General features: G+C 47.7%; 1 protein-coding gene across 1 annotated transcript; it reads right to left on the bottom strand.

The window, feature by feature from the left end:
* Positions 1-2,313: 2,313 nt before the first annotated feature.
* On the bottom strand, positions 2,314-19,483 carry LOC118640346 (zinc finger protein 74-like). The gene is made up of 5 exons (XM_036277271.1): positions 19,184-19,483; positions 18,698-18,783; positions 8,586-8,715; positions 8,044-8,139; positions 2,314-4,885 (listed from the first exon to the last, which is right to left on the bottom strand). Exons 1-5 carry the CDS (start codon positions 19,215-19,217, stop codon positions 3,210-3,212), a joined length of 2,022 nt encoding a protein of 673 aa, XP_036133164.1. The 5' UTR covers positions 19,218-19,483; the 3' UTR covers positions 2,314-3,209.
* Between the last annotated feature and the right edge of the window lie 1,044 nt (positions 19,484-20,527).

Here is a 20,527-nt window from a genome sequence, read left to right as displayed (position 1 = left end):
CAATTTGTCCCTGGCCCTGGTTGGGTTGTGCAGGTGGCAGCCACTCGATGTGTCCCTTTCACATCGATTTTTCTCTCTCTCTCTTCCTCGCTCACCCTCCCACTCTATTTGAACCAAAAAAATGGAAAAATGTCCTCAGGTGAGGATGAAAAATAAATAAATAAATAAAAATAAAAGACTTAATATAAATCTGCAGTAATTAAGACAGGGTAGTATTTGGGAGGGTTGTCAAACAGATCAAAGAACAATAAAACCTAGAAAAGACCCATATTTATATTGTTTTGGTTGTTGTTAATCCTCACCCAAGGATATTTTTCCATTGATTTTCAGAGTGGAAGGAAGGGAAGAAGGGAGAGAAACATCGATGTGAAACATATCAATTGGTTGCCTCCCTCACGACCCTGACTGGGGCCTGGGATTGAAACTACAACTCAGGCATGTGCCCTTGACTGGGAATTGAACCCAAGACCCCTTGGTCTGAGGGCTGACATTCTAACCGTTCAGCCAAACCAGTCAGGGTGGCATATATTTGTTAATTAACAGATCACAGAAATGTTGTTGAAGGGTGATGGTGCCAGGAAAGTCTAGTCCACAAATTGTGCTGGAAAAATGAGGTAATCATATGAGAAAAATTAAAAAAAACTTTGACTCTCCTGCCTTGCAACAAACATCCATTTAAAATGAATCACAGATCTTACTATAAAACCTAGAACCATAAAACACCATGTTTATCTTAAATGAAACACAGAATACCTTTAAAACCTAGGCAAAAGACTTCTTAGGGAGTACACAAACCGCACATAAAAGAAAAAAACCTAATAAATTGGACTTCATCAGAAACAAAACATATGGTCATTGTAATGTTGTAGTAAAAATTAAAATACTAACCGTTGGCAAGGGTCAGAGCCCATTCTCTCTTTCCTGACTATCTGAGGCATGGCCAAAGCTTACCCCTCTCTGCTAGAACTTTGGCCATGATGGGTACATCCCTGGGTTATGCTCGTGAATAATAAGACATTGTGGTACAGTGGAATTGTAAGTACCCGTTTATTTTTTTGTAGTAAGGTATTCCCCTTGGCAGGGCCAGACCAAATGATTTCGTGGGCCTTATACAGCCCAAGAGCTGGACTTTCCCTACCCCTGATCTAAAAGAAAAAGCACACGTGTACATGTGCACAGAGACAAACTGGAAGGAAATGCATCTCTAGGTAATGACCCAGGAACTGACACTGAGGCCATTTTTATTCTTAGAATTTTCAAATTCTTTTTCAAATGTCTTCAATACATATGTATTTCTCAGATACTCAGAAAAGAAAGCGTATATGTAACAAAACAAAACAAAACACCAAGACTCCAATGACAAGAAGGCCAAAGGGTATAGTCAAATAATTTTCAGGAAGAAAGACCAATAATAAAAACATGTTCAATATCAGCCTCATCAGTTATCAAAGGAGTGAAGTGGAGTAATAGTGCCACTCAGCTGAGCATATTAACAGCACTGCAGGGCAGACAGTACACACGGGGCACAGGACCCATGAAGATGGTTTTATTTTCTTTTAAAATAAAAAGAAAAATCAGGATGATGATAATGAATAAAGCCTAGATTATATTTGTTTTCCCAACTCAGTGGTGAAATAGGACTTATCCAATTTGTCACGGAAGAAGGGCCCATGACAGTCATGATGTGGCCCTGGGGACTGCACAATACCAGGCAAGGGAGCAGCAGATACCCAGGATCATCACTCTGTGGTCACCACGCCCTGAACAAAGACCATCTGGACATCCACTGTGAACAGTGCCTGTGCCCAGGAGATGGACGTGCAAGGGATGTTCCAACCGGACCCGTGCTGCTGATTGGTTTCTTCATAATGAAACACAATTACTTTGCAGACACACAAACAAAAACATACTGAGATGATTCCTTAAGCTATTCATTCATCTCAAAATTTTCACTTCTAGAAATCTACTCTAAGAAAATGCTAAAGTGGTATAATGCAAAAGAGGCTCCATGAAGAATGATTTATTATAGTGAAAAACATGGAAATAACCTCAATATCCAACAAAAGAATATCAAATAGAATACTATGCTTCCGTTTACAATTATGACTCTAAAGACAGTGCGGTCACTTGGGAAACTGTTCTTCTATACAGCTAAGCGGAAAAAAAAATTAAATGATATATCTATGTTTAATGTGATGTAAAAATGCAATATGGAAAAAGCAGAAGTACTATATCAAAGTGCAAAATGCAATTTTATTAAGAATTCTGGGTGTTTTCTGTCCTTTATTCCACATTTCCTGAAATGTGGTTATTTTGCCTCCATAATTTAAAAAGTATATGAAAAAGCATTTCATAAACTATAGCACTCTATACAAATGCAAATTATTATCACTGAGAAGGCATCTTGTATTTGCTGAGAACTTGTGGAAATAACATTAAATCTAGATAAACACTGTATTTCTGTCCCTGCAGGGAGCATGGGGATGGTCCTATGGAAGGGGCTTCTCCCTGGGGGTTGCACTGAGGAGCTGAGCTACGTGGTGGGGATGCCATGCAGGCAGCCCCAGCTGGGGTGAAGGTGTGCTTCTGGACACACCTGTCCCGACACTGCAGCCGCATGGCCTGTGTGCTCCCAATCTTCCATTACGAACCAGGTGGCCAGGTGTGAGGCCAGCTTGTCAGGGTCTGGCTGTTGCTGGTCTGTGTGTCTGTGACGTCTGTGCTGGCTGTAACAAATGCCTCTGCAGCAGAGCCACTTCAGTGAGGGGAGTGCAGAGAATCGGATTTTTCCCAAACTCCCACCATCCAAGATTATTCTCCCCTCCAGGAATACAATGTTTGCTTGGAGGTAATACTGTTCATAATTCTGGTTTTTAAAATTCTTTATATTATTCTTAACATAAGAGTTCACAGATGAAATTCCTGATCAAAATCATGCCAGGAGCCTGTCTGAGGACACGATGATTGACATACCTTTTTATCTGCAGGAAAGATCTAATCCACTGGTCAGTGACCACAAAACCCGTCAAAGGAAACAAGACCATGGGACATCCTCAAATGACCTTCAACTCTACTCTCCTAGAATGTATCCCTTCCCAGGAGGTGATGACTGCTAATAAGAAGGTGTCTGCTACAGCATGTACCTCCGAGCCACTGTGTTTTCCCCGCCGTTCACCCTGGGGAAGAAGCCAGATGACAAGCACACCATGTTAATTTCCAGGTTTGCTACCCAGGGGGAAGTTCCTGCTGGCTGAGGGCTGAACCACACACAGGAGCTTTGCCATGTCCAGTGAATTGATGGGGTCCATGCCGCTCACGGCCATGTCACCTGCATCCAGCAGGCTACTGGGAACATAGTATGTATTCAGCAAATGCTTATTGAACTGGATGGCAAATGGCTTTTCTTCTCTGTGTATCCTCTGGTGTTTGGTGAGGTGAGCGCTCCAGTTGAACATTTCGCCACATTCGTTACATTTAAAAGACTTCTCCCTGGAGTGGATTTTCTGATGTTTAATGAGACAGTGATTCTGGGTGAATGCTTTGCCGCACTGGCTGCATTTATAGGGCTTCTCTCCAGTGTGGATCCGCTGATGCACGATGAGCGACGAGTGGCAGCTAAAGGCCTTCCAGCACCGACTGCAGGCAAATGGCTTCTCCCCTGTGTGCACCCGCTGGTGCACGATGAGGTAGGAGTGGGAGTTGAAGGCTTTCCCACACTCGTTGCACTTGAAAGGCTTCTCCCCGCTGTGGATCCTCTGGTGCACGACCAGGTAGGAGTGGCAGCTGAAGCCCTTCCCGCAATCGCCACACTTGAAGGGCTTCTCTCCCGTGTGAATCCTCTGGTGGAGGGTGAGGCGTGAGCGGTTATTGAAGGCCTTCGCACAGTCGCTGCATTTAAACGGCTTGTCTCCGTTGTGGATTTTCTCGTGCACGGTCAGGGATGAGTGGCAAGTGAAGGCCTTCCCGCACTCGTCACACTTATACGGCTTCTCTCCCGTGTGGATTCTGTGGTGCCGTGTCAGGTGCGTCCTCTGGTTGAAGGCTTTCCCGCACTCGCTGCATTTGTAGGGCTTCTCCCCGGTGTGGACCCTGAGGTGCATGTTCAGCAGCGAGCTGCAGCTGAACGCCTTCTCGCAGGCGTTACACTTGTAGGGCCTCTCGCCCGTGTGGATCCTGTGGTGCACGTTCAGTGACGAGGGACAGCTGAAGGCTTTCCCACACTCGCCACAGAGGAAGGGCTTCTCCCCTGTGTGGATTCTCTGGTGCTCGACGAGGTTGGTCCTCCAGGTGAAGGCCTTGCCACACTCGTTACACCTGTAGGCTTTCTCCCGTGCGTGCCATCGCTGATGCAGGGTGAGGGAGGAGCTCTGGTGGAAGGTTTTCCCACACTGGCTACACATAAAGAGACCCTCCCCGGTGCCAGTGCCCTGAGGCCTTTTCCCAAGCGGAGGTTTGCTGTGCTCTCGGGACTGGCAATTGTTTCTCCCTGTGCACATTCTCTGGTGCTGGCTTGCAGCCTCGCTGGATGGGAAAATGTTGGTGTGTCTGTCAGGAGACTCTCCCTCTGTTGGAATGAGAGCTCCTTTGCTCTGCTGGGCAAAGAGGGTGCACCTGAGGGGCAAAGCCTCCTCAGACGCTTCGTGTCCCTGCCAGTGCTCCTCTGCAGAGACCTCCCCACAGCCGGTGGGCTTGCACCTCCACAGCACATCCTCGCCTCCTGACAGAGCAGCCACTGGGCCCTCCCAGGCCCACCCCTCGCCTGGACCAGGGCTGTGGAGACTGGACCTCGTCAGCCCCTCCGAAACTGACTCCTGTGATGGCTCTTCTTTGTAGGTGCCCTGCTGCTGCCACAACTCCTCCATCATCGCAGGCCTGGGCTCCCATTCTGTAAGAAGCGGAAATACAATGTTCTGTAAGCCGGCAGAGGCATGGCCCTGGAATCAGACTTGGTATCTGAGCTGGACGTGCAGACAAGCATAGAAAAGAGAGCAGAGACCAACAGAGTGAGGGAGCTCGAAAGCAGCGAGACAGGCAGGGGTGCACGTGGGGTGAGACGGCAAACAAGCTGTCAAGAGGGAAGAGGAGAAAGAAACGGAAAGGAGCCCCTGCAGGGAATTCCAGAAAGAGTCAGGGGGTCAAGGGCTCATGGATACAAATCACCCATTGAAACATCAACTGAGAGACTGCTGTGTGTCAGATCCTGGTTAGTGATGGCTGGGATAAACACAAGTAAAAAAATAATATATTTTTGTTGTTGTTATTAATCCTCACCCAAGAATATTTTTCCATTGATTTTCAGAGAGAGAGAGGGAAAGGGAGAGAAAGTGGGTTAGCGCGAGAGAAATGTTGATGTGAGAGAGCTACATCGATTGGTGGCCTCCCGAACGACTCTGATTGTGTCGGGGATGAAACTTTCAAACCTGGGGGCATGTCCTTGACTGGGCATCAAACCTGCAAACATTTAGTCCAAGGGTTGACATTCTAACCGCTTAACCTAACCAGCCATATCCAAAAACAATAAAGTTAGCACGGCTGGCGTGGCTCAGTGGATTGAGCATTGTCTCATGGACTGAGAGGTCCCTGTTCGAGTCCTGGTTAGGGCACATGCCCATGTTGTGGGATACCCGGTGGGGGGCAAGCAGGAGGCAGCCAATAGATGTTTCTCTCTCACATCGATGTTTCTATCTCTCTCTCCTGTCTGCTCTCTCTAAATAATCAATTTAAAAAAATATTAAGCCCTGGCCAGTTTGGCTCAGTGATTAGAGCGTCGGCCTGCGGTCCGGAGAGACCCGGGTTCGGTACCCGCTAAGGGCACGTACTTCGGTTGCAGTTTGTCCCCGGCCCTGGTTGGTCGTGCGGGTGGCAGCCACTCGATGTGTCCCTTCACGTCGATGTTTCTCGCTCTCTCTCCCTCCCACTCTATCTGTACAAAAAGTGGAAAAATATCCTCGGGTGAGGATAACAAAAAAAAAAAAATATATATATATATATATATATTAAAAAGCAATACATTTAACATGTGCTGCTGTGGTGGGATAGGTAGGTTGGTTAGTGTGTCATCCCAATAATCCAAGGTTGTGGGTTCTAACTGTGGTCAAGCACATACAGGAAGCAACCACTGGCCCTGGCTGATTTAGCTCAGATATTAGAGCTTCTGCCCTAGGACTGAAGGGTCTTAGGTTCGATTCCCGGTCAAGGGCACGTGTGCCTGGGTTGCAGGTTTGATCCCCAGCCCTGACTGGGATTTTGCAGGAGGCAACCAATCCATGTGTCTCTCTCACATGGATTTTTTTTTTTTTTTTAATCCTCACCCGAGGACATTTTTCCATTTTTTGTTCAGGTAGAGTGGGAGGGAGAGAGAGGAACAGAGAGAGAGAGAGAAACATCGATGTGAAAGGAACACATCGAGTGGCTGCCACCCGCACAACCGACCAGGGCCGGGGACAAACTGCAACCGAGGTACGCGCCCTTAGCGGGAACCGAACCCGGGTCTCTCAGGACCGCAGGCCGACGCTCTAACCGCTGAGCCAAACCGGCCAGGGCTCACATGGATTTTTATTTCTCCCCCTCCCTCCATACCTTCCACTCTCTCTAAAAAGTCAATGGGAAAAAATATATCCTCCTGTGAGGATTAAGAACAACAACAAAAAGAAGCAACCACTGAGTGCATAAATAAGGGAAACAACAAATCAATGTTTCTCTCTCTATCTAAAATCAATAGCTTAAAAAAAATGAGGAGAGACAACCTCGGACCATTTGGCTCAGCTGTCAGAGTATCGGCCTGCAGACCAGTCGACCAGTCTCAGGTTCCATTCCAGGCAAGGGATATGTCTCTCTCACATCGATGTTTCTCTCTCTCTTTCTCTCCCTCCCTCCCTCTCACCCACTATATCTGAAAATCAATGGAAAAGTATCCTCGGGTGAGGATTAAAAAAAGAGAGACTCATTTACTCCATACCCTATTAAGAAAAAAAAATGAAAAAATTAAAATGTCCCTTGTTCCAGAGGGGAAAAGGAACTCTCCCACCCAACCTCTCTTTAGCACTTCCTTTAGATCACTTGAAACTATAAATGCAATCTCTGTCCCTGAGATGTACATACATCTCTTTAAAAGCTAAATAAGCCACCCAACCAGTGTGGCTCAGTGAATTGAGCTTCGACCCATGGACTGAGAGGTCCAGGTTAGATTCCCAGTCAGGGCACATTGCCCGGGTTGTGGGATTGATCCCCAGTAGGGGGCATGAGGGAGGCAGCCAACTGACGTCTCTCTCTAAAATCAATTAAAAAAAAAAAAAAAGCTAAATAAGCCTCTGCCAGCTTCGCATACCAGAAGGCACGTCTTCCTTGGAGCCACTTCTATAAACTGTCTCCCTGCCCCTGGGCTGACTCTGCCCTTTTCTCAAAGAGCAAAGCCCTCACCCACTCCACACACTCCCATCCCTGTGCTGCTTCGTTTTTCTTGGCGCCATCTGACAGTCGCCACTAGTTAATTTTTTTTTTTTTATCCTCACCTGAGGATATGTTTGCATTTATCTTCAGATAGAGCAGGAGGGAGAGAGGGAGCAAGAGAGAGAGAGAGAAACATCCATGTGAGAGAGACACATTGACTGGTTGCCACCCACACGACACCAACTGGCACTGGGAAGGAACTGCAACTGAGTTACATGCCCTTAGGGGAACTGAACCCAAGACTCTCTGGTCTGCGGGCCCAACGCCTTAATCACTGAGCCAAACCAGCCAGGGCTAGTTAGATATTTCTATACATGTAGACATGATTTGTGTCTCCTGCCAACAGAAGGCAGATGTCTTCGCCTGTTCTCCTGTTGTATTCCCAGCGCAGTTTCTGGCACACAGCCAGTGCTCAATGTGTGCACTGAAGGAAGGAAGGGAAGCGGGAAGGTTCTAGAAGGGACACAGAGCAGGCGCAGATGGAGCGGGGGCAGTGGACTGTGGAAGGAGGTCTGTGCTGGGATGTCCAGATAGGTGGTGGGAGGGGCACTGAGGGTGGGAGCTCCATATCCTTCCACTGCATTCCTCTCTCACCTGGACGAGCCCCTCTGGGGACTTCTCTGGGCACCTGCCATGGCTCTTCGCCTCGTTCCAGATGGGAGATCACGTCTGGCTTACAGATCGGAGGCCCTGCTCGTGGGGAGGAAGCGGCATGGCTCTGTGTGCTTGGGCTCTCCAGAACCAGCAGATAAGACAGAGCAGCCCCCAGAACAGTACGGGCTGGCACCGAGGGTCTCAGAATCAGAACCTAAATTGAGGCATGCACTCTGAGGATCCCGCGGGTATGGACGCGCCCTCCCCTCCATCTCCCTTGGAAAGCTCCAGGCCAGGCTGGGCTTCCAGGACCCTATCCACGCCCTCCCTCTCATTCTGGCTGCCTGATGACCAGCCACACCTCCAGGCAAGGATGCCAGTGGCACCGCAGAGCCCTGTCACAGGGCCCGGGCACAGAGACCACAACCCCCACACCCTGCTGAGCCCGGCACCAGGGCTGGTGCTGAAGGGAGACTCAGTAAAACCTATGGTGTGGCAGAACGCCCAGACTGCACACTCCAAGCCTCGGGGAGCCGTCTTACCCATTAGGGCGAGAAGATTCTGGTAGTTCTCCAGCATCACATCCCGGTACAGGGCCCTCTGAGGAGAGTCCAGCTGGCCCCACTCCTCCTGGGTGAAGTCTACGGCCACATCCTTGAAAGTCACAGATTCCTGGGATGACACACACGTTCTCAGAAACCCAGGATGGGAGTGATTCCAATTGCATTCATGCTTCCAAGGGAGTTAAGGGTTAACTTTGGTGACCTTCTCCCAAGCACGGAAAGTTGTGCTTAGATGCCATCTGTCCTACAGCCCCACGTGCACAACAAGGCTGGGCCAGGAATCACCATTTGCACCTGGCCTTCTGAGCCTGAAGGGCCCAGCTAACTTGGCAGCCTGTGTGCGCCTGCTGCAGTGGAGAGAAACGGCTGTGATAAGTTCTGGGTAAGATGCTGTGCTTACCAGGGTCAAGGATGTCAAACTTGAAAGGATAACACAAAGAACCCAGAAACCCTGTTGAAATCTCATCACTGCAAAAGGACTTGACCCTAGACAGAAAGCCATCATTACACCCTGAGGAAGGAAACTCTATACCCATCACCAAGCCTGTGCCTCAGAGACCAAAGCTGTTCATGTCCTTCCTGCCTGCCCCTCACTCCTTCCCACCATTATCCTTCTCCCTGCCCTCCCCAGGCCCGAGTCCTGCCCATGCCACCCTGACCTGCTCCCACCCTCTCCTCCAATGCTGGTCAGATTGCAGGGTAACCCTTCCATCCACTTGATACTCTGGTTCCAAGTGTTACAAATGCCTCCAAATGACTCCACTTGTACTTCTGCCCTCAAATCCTAGGCTCTTCTGCCTCCCAGGACTCCTCACCCCACTGAAGCCTCCAGGCTGTCGCCCCTAACATTCTCTACACTCATCATGCTCCAACCTCTTCTGGATAACGCCCTGTAGAAAATAAGCTCTCATGGCCCACCAGGGCTCTGACCTGAGGCAGCAAGGGTGGGCAGGCTGCTTTCTAAGCAGCTGCTAACTAACTGGCTCTCTTTTCGAAGATGCTGGTGGTAACCTGGCTAAAACTATAGTTAAGATGTAGTTACGTCAGACATAAGAGCAAAGACTAATCCAAGGGAGGCAGGGCTGGTTCCCACCTTGTAAGCATTTGCTGGGGAGTGTCTGGTGTGGGGCCAAGCTCCCAGGGGCCACCAGGGGCCACCAGATTCCACGAGCTCTGGATCCACATCAGCACCCAGAGTAGGCACAGGGCACAGACTGTCAAGCCTTGAGAAGAGGTCTCCTGCCTACCAGGTGCTTACCAGGTAGTCAGTAAAAGCGGGAACCCTCTCTGGCATCATAGGAGTTTTGACCTTTAATTCTAAAAGTAGCTTATACTTTTTTGTTAATCTTCATCCAAGGAATATTTTTTCCACTGATTTCAGAGAGAGAATGGAAAGGAGGAAGGGAGAGAGAGAGAGGTAAACATCGATGTGAGAGAGATAGATAGACTGGTTGCCTCCTGCACACTCCACAACTGGGGCCAGGTATTGAACCTGAAACGCAGGTACGTGCCATTGACCAGGAACCAAACCCAACACCCTATGGTATGTGGGCTGACACTCTAACCACTTAGCAACACCAGGGCCAACCCTTTATTTTTTTTATTGATTGCTTTTAGAGAGAGATGATCAGGGGGAGAGAGAGAGACAGAGACAGAGACAGAGACAGCCATTGCTTTGTTGTTCCACTTATTGATGCATTCTTTGGTTGGTTTCTTTTTTTTTTTTTTTCCTCACCCGAGGACATTTTTCCATTTTTTACTCAGATAGAGCGGGAAGGAGAGAGAGGAAGAGAGAGAAACATCGATGTGAAAGAGACACATTGAGTGGCCGCCACCCACATGACCCAACCAGGGCCGGGGACAAACTGCAGCCAAGGTACATGCCCTTAGCGGGAACCGAACCCGGGTCTCTGTGGACCGCAGGCTGATGCTCTAACCGCTGAGCCAAACCGGCCAGGGCTTTGGTTGGTTTCTTGTATGTGCCCTGACAAGGACTGAATCCACAGTCTTGGTGTATCAGGATGATGCTCTAACCAACTGAGATATGCCACCAGGGCCAAGTTGGTTATACTTTTAGATAGTTATCAATGTTGATATATACTGAACTGTGTCCCCCTGAAATTCTTAGGTTAAAGCCCTAATCCCCCAATGCGACTACATTACCCTAGGAGGTAACAGGCTAGGTGGGGTCATAGGTTGGGCCCTAATCCAATAGGACTGGTGTCCTTATTTAAAGAGAATGACAGTCCTGGCTGGTTCAGCTTAGTGGTTGGAGCATCAGCCAGCAGACCAAATAGTTGCGGGTTTGATTCTCAGTCAAGGGCAGGTTCGATCCCTGCCACCTGTTGGGGTGGTGTGGGAGACAAGCAATCAATGTGTCTCTCGCATCGATGTTTCGCTCTCCCTCTCCCCTCCTCCCTCCCATTCTATCTAAAAGTCAATGGAAAGAATATCCTCGGGTGAGGATTAAAAGAAAAAGAGGATGACGAGACCTCTCTACGAATGTGCACAGAGGAAAGGCCACGTGAGGACCTGGGAAAAGAGGCAGCCATCGGCAAGCGGGGAGGAGAGCCCTCACGATTGAACTTCTCGCCTCCAGAACTGTGAGAAATATTTCTGTTGTTTAAGCCGCCGGTCTAGGGTATTTTTTTTAAGACAGCTCAAACTGACTAAGACAAATGTCAGCATAAAAAGTAAGAAAGATTAAACCACTCTTCATACCTCGCACAGCACAGCTCCAGGCAGAGCAGGGATCTAACGTGAGACATCTGGGGGCAGTTCTGTGAATCCCTGGCTGGCAGAGACAGTAAGCGCAACAGGAAAGCCAGAAACATGGAGAGAAGATTTCTACCTGCTCCATGAAAGTTTACGTTTTCTGCATGGAACACTGACAATCACTAAGAAAAAGAAAAGCAAGAGACACCTTTGGGCAGGTATGCATAGTGGGGGGGACATCTGTTCAACAATTTCTAGTAAAGCTGAGAGGGTGTGTTCCCTGTGCCTCAAAAATCCACTTTGAAATTCCTACCCAGCCTAGTGTGGCTGAGAAAACACAGGAAACAAACTGAATGCCCATTAGTCGGGAGGAATATAAGCAATTCTGTGACTGTGAACAGGACAGACAGATTAACCTGTCCACATGGGGATCTCTCTAAAGCATAGCAGTGGGCACAAAAGCAGGCCCCCAGTGTGATGCCCTTCACAGAACCATCTAGAAGTACACACAGTACCGCATGGAGTTTACAAATACTCAGATGCACAGATAAGGGCACAGGCTCTGAGCCAACAGCCTGGGTGGGCTCCGCACTCTTGCCCTGATTAGCTACGTGAGTGGAAGGGTGCTTCAGTTTGCCTGTTTGTAAAACAAGATGCTGATCGTGCCTACATCATGCATTGTGGTGAGTGTTACGAGTTACTACTGGTGGGGAGCTCCCATCAGAGTGCCGTTGGTGTTTGTTGGTCATCCCTGTGAGACTGCCAGGGGCCGGTGAAGGTAGGAGACAGAGGAGCTGGTGGAGGACACAACAAGCACTTTGCCTTGACCTGCAATATAGTTTTTATTTTTTATTTTATTGTTTTTTAAATCCTCACTCAAGAATATTTTTCCATTTATCTTCAGTTAGAGTGGGAGGGGGGAAGGGAGGGAGGGAGGGAGGGAGAGAGAGAGAGAGAGAGAGAGAGAGAGAGAGAGAGAGAGAAACATCGATGGATGTGAAAGAGACACATCGATTGGCTGCCTCCCGCATGACCCCAACCAAGGTTGGGAACCTAATGGCAACCGAAGTACATGCCCTTGACCAGAATCGAACCTGCGAGTCTTCAGTCCGTGGGCCAACGCTCTAACCGCTGAGCCAAACTGGCCAGGACCAATATAGTTTTTAATGATCAGAAGTAAATATGACAAAATTTAGACATTTGTTAACTTTACAAAATAGGTACATAGGTTGTTATTTCTGTTTCTGTTTTAAATGTTTCAAAACTTAAAAACAACAAAAAAAGCTATTCAAGGAGGAAGAAATGCAAATTTCCAATGGACTTATAAAAAGGTTAGTGATTTTTGTCAGGAAAATACAAATCAAAACAAAAATAAGATAATACTTCTTGCTCTGGCCAGCTTTGTTCAGTGGTTAGAGTGCTGGCCTGCAGACCAAAGGGTCTCAGGTTCAATTATCAGTCAAAGGTATGTGCCTGGGTAGTGTGGGAGGCAACCCATCAATGTGTCTCTCTTACACTGATGTTTCTTTCTCTTTTTCTCCCTCCCTCCCACTCTAACTAAAAAAATCAATGGAAAAATATCCTCAGGTGAGGATTAACTAAAAATAAAATGAGTCACTTCTTGCCTATCAGAGTAGCACTAATTACAACCTGGTAACCAGCAATGAGAAAGCACTTATGGCTGGAGAGGGACAGGCTACACCCTTTTGCATATTTACACCAAAGAAACAAGAGTTCTGCACATAAGGGAGCACATGCAAGGTTGGATATTGCAGGACTGTACTTACCAAAACCAACCAACCAACCACGGTGTTAGAACGGTTCACTAATTAGGGTACAGGCGTGTGGACAGACCATAGAGAGTAATTCAGCTATCCAAAGAATGCACTGGACACTATGCCAAGTGAAGGAAGCCAGACAAAGAAGGCTACATATTGTATGATCCCATTTGTATGAAATGCCCAGAATAAGCAAATAGAGACACAAAGTAGATTAGAGGTTGCTGGGGAGTGGGAGGTGGGATAAACTGCCAATGGGTGTTCAGATTCTTTTTGGGGTGATGAAAATGTTCTGAAATTGATGGTGGTGATGGTTGGACTACTTTGTGAACATACTAAAAACCACTGAATTGCATACTTGGAAAGGGTGGATTTTATGGTGTGTGAATTACATCCCAATAAAAACAAAGGGAAGCACTGGAATGTGTACAATATGATTCTACTTTGAAACAGTCTGTTTAATTAAGCTCTTTGTCTCCGCATGGTAGAGTCTATTTATGTGAACAAGGAGATGTGAAGAAGAAATGTCAAAACTGAGGGCACTGGCTGTCTCAGGGAAAGGATACTGTATGTATGGGGAAAGAAGATTATTGAAGACTACTTACTGTTACACAGCAAATACTGTTTTTGTAAGTTAAAATAGTTTTCAAAGAAGGAAAATCAAAGCAGAGCGGGAACTGACCTCACCATTTGGTCTGGCCACCCAGCTTCCTTGAACAGTGGTCCTCCCATGGTTGCATATAAATGAATGAAATGAGGTAAGAGCACGACAGTCTTGAATACCAAGGAAAGGGCTCAGTGTCTATCAGCCCCCACGTGGCCATCTCCCACCCCTCTGGCTGGGCACACCCACAGGTTGCAGACCCTGCCCCTTCCGCTATGAGAAGAGAAGAAACAGCTGCGTCCAGAGTCATGACAGGGACACCTACTGTCTCAGGTATTAGAGGAGGGACAGACTACAGTGGGGTGGCATGGGGGCACAGAAGTGGGTGCCTTGGGCCTCAGCAGCAGAGTGAACTGAGGTTGGAGAGGAGTGGGGTGTCGGTGTTCTGATACTCCATGCTTGGGGAGCTCCCACAGTGTGGCAGGCACAGTGGTTGAAGGGCACCAGAGCAGTGGGAGGCGCCGCTGTTGACAGAGTAAGGAGGCATCTGCCCCCAGGTGACGGTGTCTGTCTTCTGCAACAGGCAGGACAGATGGAAGGCAGGACAGGTGGAAGGCAGGAGTGGAGCAGCAGCATGGTAAAAGCTGGGTTCCCTGTTCTGCTTCCAGCCACAAAAGGATAACAAAAACCAGATGTACCCTCTTACTTCAAACAACTAGTAAACTGGGCAAAACACATGAAACAATGGTTGATTTCCAACAATGGACATGGGGCAGTTCAGAACAGAGACTCCTGAGAGACGGGAAACAAAGTGAGTCCTACAACTGCCTCACCTGCCTGCCTGGACCCAGTTTCCAGACTGCAATGTCGGGCTGGGAACTCAGACAGAGCCTGTGGTCTGAGGAGTTGAGGAGACAGCACAGAGTCTGGAGACTAAACTCTGCAGGGCAAAGTGCCAGAGCTGACGGAGCTGTACAGACTCAGAACTGTGGATCCACTTGAGACTGACAGGGCAGATGGGCATGTGCCTTGAAGCAAACCACCCAAACCAGGGGAAAGAAACACCAGAAAGAGGTTGGCAGAATAATCAGTAAACTCACATGGGGCTGGGAATGCTCTGTGTGCCAGTTAGTGTGCCAGAGTGGGACATCCTCTTGTACATGGCACAGAGTCAAGTCCCCAGAAGGGCACTGCCTCGGCAGTGAGGCAAAATCAGCCTGAGACTATGGCTTCTCTGGACTCACCTCAACAAAACCTAAAAGCAGACCTTAAAGGATCAAACGAATACTAAGTAATTCCATTGCAGCCCAAAATAAATCCCCCAAATATTTAAGAAATTCCAAACACCCAACACTCAACAAAGTAAAATTCACAATGTCCAGCATCGAATCAAGTAACTAAAACGAAAAACAAGTTAATAAAGTCAGAGGAATTAAGAGTCTATTAAAATAATATTGTTTACCCCCAAAAGACGCATTAAGGGAGGAATAGAATAAAAAAAGACACAAGATAACCCTGAATAGTCACAGCAATCTTGAGAAAGAAAAATAAATTCGGAGGTATCATGTTACCTGATATATAACCATACTACAAGGCCTCAGTAATCAAAACAGCACGGGACTGACATAAACACCAACACATAGATCAATGGAACAGAATAGAGAGCCTAGAAATAAACCCATGCCTATATGGTCAATTAATCTGTGACAAAGAAGACACAAATATACAATAGGGTACAGACAGTCTATTCAGTAAATGGTGCTGGGAAAACTAGACAGATACATGCAAAAAAAACAAAACAAAAACTAGACCACCTTCTCACACTATATACAAGAATAAACAAAATGGGTTAAACACTTAAATGTAAGACCTGGGCTCTGGCTGGGTGGCTCAGTTGGTTGGAGTATAGTCCCGTACAACAAAAGGTGGTAGGTTCAATTCCTAGTCAGGGCACATAAAGGAGGCAACCGATTGATGTTTCTCTCTCATGTCAATGTTTCCCTCTCTCTCTCTCCTTTCCTCTAAAAAAAATCAATAAAAACACATCCTCAGGCCCTAGCTGGTATTGCTCAGTGGTAAGAGTGTCAGCCCACACACTGAAGGGTTGTGGGTTCAATTCCTGATCAAGGGCACATACCTGAGTTGTAGGTTTGATCCCCAGACCCGGTCAGGGTGCATGCAGGAGACAACCAATCGATGTGTCTCTCTCACATCGATGTTTCTCTCTCTATCTCCCCCCTCCCTCACTCCCTTACACTCTCTCTCTTTTTTTAAAAAAATTATTTTTAATTTTTTTTATCCTCACCTGAGGACATTTTTCCATTTTTTGTCCAGATAGAGTGGGAGGGAGAGGGAGAGAGAGAGAAACATGGACATGAAAGGGACACATTGCATAGCTGCCACCCGCACAACCAACCAGGGCCGGGGACAAACTGCAACCGAGGTACATGCCCTTAGTGGGAACCGAACCCGGGTATCTCCGGACCGCAGGCCGACACTCCAACCACTGAGCCAAACCAGCCAGGGCCCCTCCACTCTCTCTTTAAAAAAAAAAAAATCAATGAAAAAAATATCCTGGGGTGAGGATTAAAAAAAAGAATTGCCAGCTGGTGTGGCTCAGTAGACTGAGCATCCTCCCATGGACTGAGAGGTACTGGTTCGATTCCCAATCAGGGCACATGCCCAGGTGCAGGCTTGATCCCCAGTGGGGGACGTGCAAGAGGCAGCTGATTGATGTTTCTCTCTCACATCGATGTTTCTCTCTCTCTAAAAAATCAATAAAAAAAAAAAATAATAATAATAAAAGGCCCGGACAGTATGGCTCAGTGGTTGAGTGTCGACATGTACACTGAGAGGTCACCAGTTCGATTCCTGGTCAGGGCACATGCCCACATTGCAATCCCTGGTGGGAGGCGTGCAGGAGGCAGCCGATCAATGTTTTTCTCTCACTGATGTTTCCATCTATCTCTTTTTTTTTTTTATCCTCACCCGAGGACATTTTTCCATTTTTTGTTCAGATAGAGCAGGAGGGAGAGAGAGAGAGAAACATCGATGTGAAGGGACACATCGAGTGGCTGCCACCCGCATGACCAACCAGGGCCGGGGACAAACTGCAACCGAGGTACGTGCCCTTAGAAGGAACCGAACCCAGGTCTCTCTGTACCGCAGGCCGACGCTCCAACCACTGAGCCAAACCGGCCAGGGCTCCATCTATCTTTCCTTCTCCCTTCCTCTCTCTAAAAATCAATAAACACATTAAAAAAAATGTAAGACCCAAAACAATAAAACTCCTAGAAATAAACATAGGCAATAAACTCTCTGACACTGCTCTTAGTAATATTGTTTTGGATATATCTCCTCAGGCAAGGGAAACAAAAGAAAAAATAAATAAATAGGACTACATCAAACTATGGTTTCTGCATAGCAAAGGAAACCATCAATAAAACTAAAAGATATCCTACCGAATAGGAGAAGATATTCATTAATAATACATCCCATAAGGATTAATATCCAAAATTTATGAAGAACTCATACAACTTCACATGAAAAACCCCAAATAACCCAATTAGAAATGGGCAGAGGTCCTTAATGGACATTTCTCCAAAGAGGACAGACAGATGGCCAATAGACATGTATAAAGATGCTCAGTGTCACTAATCATCAGAGAAAGCAAATTAAAACTACACTTCACACTTGTTAGAATGGTTATCACCAATAAATCAACAAACAAGTGTTGGAGAGGATGTAAAGAAAAGGGAAGCTTCATGCATTGTTGGTGGAATTGCAAATTGGTACAGCCACTATGGAAAACAGTATGGAGGTTCCTAAAAAGTAAAAAATAGAACTACCTTATGACCCAGCAATTCTACTTCTGGGTATTTATCTGAAGAAACCCAAAACACAAATTTGAAAAGATATTATGTATCCCTATGTTTACTGTAGCTTTATTTATTTATTTACTTATGTATTTATTTATTTTATCGATTTCAGGGAGGAAGGTGGGAGGCAGAGAGAGCATTTCAGAGAAGGAGGAAGAAAGGAAGAGAGAGAGAGAAACATTGGTTAGTTGCCTCCCACACATGCCCTGATCATGGCGGGGATCGAACCTGTAACCTACTGCCCTTGACCAGGTATTAAACCTGTAAGCCAGGTACATGCCCTTGACTGTTCCCAAATCAGTGTGTAGACTACACTCTAACCATTGAGCAATACCAGCCAGGGCCAGTAATGCGCTTTAAATACAAAGATAGATTTTAAAAGTGCAAGAATGGGGAAAGATATACCCTGTAAATACTAATAAAAAAAAAGCTGAGGTGGCTATGTTAACATCACACAAAGATTGCAGCATAAGGAATATCATCATAATGATCATTATTACAATATCAATATAAGTGCTCACAACAATCTAAATATAGATGCATCTACTAACAGAGCTTCAAAATACAAAAACAATACAAATAGCAAAAACCTGATAGAACTGAAAAGAGAAATAAACAAATCCACCATTATACTTGGTGATTTCAATCATTTCTCTCAATAATTGATAGAACACACAGCACTACATCACAGCCCTTCCTTTAGCTGTTCCATACCAGATTTCATGCCAAGAAACTCCCCCAAACAAGAACCAACCACCACAAACATCTAAGTCTTCGTGAGGAGACAAGCCAAGTGATCTCATGTGACCTGATTGTTGGCATTCCACTAAAACCACTCTTCAGAGCTTCTGGCAGTGTGGACATGTAGGTCCTGGGCAACTGGCCTACTCGTTGGGCTGAATAAGGCTGAAAGAAACACTCATCTTGAGAGCACCCCTGGGGCAGCACCTGGACTCTCTTTAACTGGGGCTGTTCCCAGCCCAGAGCTTCCTGAGACTGGTGAGCAGGCCCCCAGATAGGAAGTCCTGGGACGACTGAAGATCCTGATCAGGGGAAGGAAGCTGCCAACCCCTTCATAAAGAACAGATGTTCAGAAGGAAGAACGCAGCCACTCACCTCAGGCCTGGCTTCCAGGAGACTGTGACCCCATTTATCCTCTAGATTCTCCTTGTGAGGAAGAGCAGGGTCCTGAGAGGACAGAGCTGGGAAGGTGAAATGAGTAATGGGTGGCTGTTCAGCCATAGCCATCAGGTGAGTTAACGGAGCTAAAAAACATTCCACCCATGGCACCCAGGGGAATCAGGGGTCAGGAACCTCCACTGCAGAAGGGGTGGGGAGTGAGCCCCTATGTCTGGCACAATCTGATACTGCATCAGGGATGATTCTGCCACTCAGTGTCAGACACTCCAATTAAGAAGGAAAAACACTGTCATTCCCTTCTTCTCAGCAGCATGTCCCAGACAGCGGGATCAAACGGTTGTGCACGTAAGGAGGCAGGAAGCCTGACTCTGCGGGTGCTCTGGGAAACGAGGCTGACCTGTCTGAGTGTCAGTCTCCTCAATGCAAACCCACAGACCCACTGACTAAGAGAGACAACGGTACCTGTCTCCTGGGGCTTCGGGGCAGGGGTCTCCATGGCGGCCCTTGGCAGCGTCCCCCCGAGCGGGCAGTTCTGCAGCTACCTGGGCCCTAGGCCAGGCCTAGAGAATCAGGTCCTGCCCCCGGAGCTCAGCCACTAGGAGCCAGCAGGCGTGGAGCGCGGTCAACAGACAGGCCCCGGGGCGGATGAACAGATCGACCGACGGACGGACAGATACGCGACCGAGGCAACCGGCCTGCCACAGAAGGCCAACGGCCACCACAAAGAAGCAGCGCCCCCTGCCACCGTGGGAAAGTGCGCCTGCGCGGACCCTATGTGAACAACTGCACCCCGGTGCCTTTGTACCCGCAGGCGGCGCACTCCATTTCCCAGAGGGCTTCGGGGCACCAGAGCAGCTCAGAAATCCCGACCTGGAGGAGCGTGTAGCACAGCCTTCTGGGAAATGTAGTTCCGGGGCCAGAAACCGTGCGCTCTGGTCACGCTCCACTCACTGGCATCTCTTGCTGTGGCAGTACCTTTTTTTAAAAATATGTTTTTATAGAGAGAGGAAGTGAGATAGAGAAATAGAAACATTGATTGGCTATCCCCTGCACACTCCCTACTGGGGATCAAGCCGGAAACCGGGCATGTTCCCTGATCCGGAATCCAACCAGGATTTCTCAGTCCAAGCGTTGAAGCTCAGTCCACTGAGCCACACTGGACAGGCTGTGGCAGTGTCTTGTGTGTGTGTGTGTGTGTGCACACGTGTGTGTGTGTGTGTGTGTGCGTGTGCGCGCACGTGTGTGGGGGGGCGTTGGGGGAGTGTGTGTCTAATTAAGAGGGCAGTGCCCAGGTCTTCATGGCGCCCTTGGCAGCGTCCCTGGGTGGTGTGAGCAGACATCTCCAGGTGAAGTCACATGGCTCCCGACCCACATTCATCTTTGCAGGAAAGACTCAGGCCTCTGGACTTAGGGACACTAAGGGTGGTGGGCCGGCACCTGGAATCCCTGGTGAGGGAGAGCTCCAGCCCAGTTGTCAGGCCCAGTGGCCGTGACTCCTGTCCACCATCAGGAGCTTGGGAAAAGGGCAGTGGCACAGCTTTGGGACAGTGCTCCAACATTAATACAGCGATGGCGCCAATATTTAATGAGCACCGACCATGCCAGGAACATTTCCAAGGGCTTGACATGTAATTTCTGGCAACAGCCCAGTGACGCTTGTAAGCTGTTATTACCCTTATTTTAGAGATGAGGTATCTGGGCACAGAGATGAGGTAACTTGTCCCAAGTCACACAGCCAGGAGGAAGTGGAATCAGGCTTTGATTCCAGGCTGAGTAATTCCAGAACTGAAGTTTATTACCAGGTTC

Source organism: Molossus molossus, unplaced genomic scaffold (genome assembly GCF_014108415.1).
Source record: "Molossus molossus isolate mMolMol1 unplaced genomic scaffold, mMolMol1.p scaffold_m16_p_22, whole genome shotgun sequence".
Classification (NCBI taxonomy): Eukaryota; Metazoa; Chordata; class Mammalia; order Chiroptera; family Molossidae; genus Molossus; species Molossus molossus.
Note: the sequence above shows the minus strand (reverse complement) of the source record. Positions and strands in the feature narration are given on the sequence as shown.

What these genes read in the sequence shown, in the direction of transcription:
- LOC118640346 (XM_036277271.1), bottom strand. Translation starts at nt 19,217, where the DNA reads ATGGAGACCCCTGCCCCGAAGCCCCAGGAGACAG. An exon ending in TCCTGGAAGCCAGGCCTGAG is followed by an intron (nt 8,716 to 18,697) that starts GTGAGTGGCTGC and finishes GTGTCATCCCAG; the next exon opens with GAATCTGTGACTTTCAAGGA. An exon ending in CCCCAGAGGGGCTCGTCCAG is followed by an intron (nt 4,886 to 8,043) that starts GTGAGAGAGGAA and finishes CGCTTCTTACAG; the next exon opens with AATGGGAGCCCAGGCCTGCG.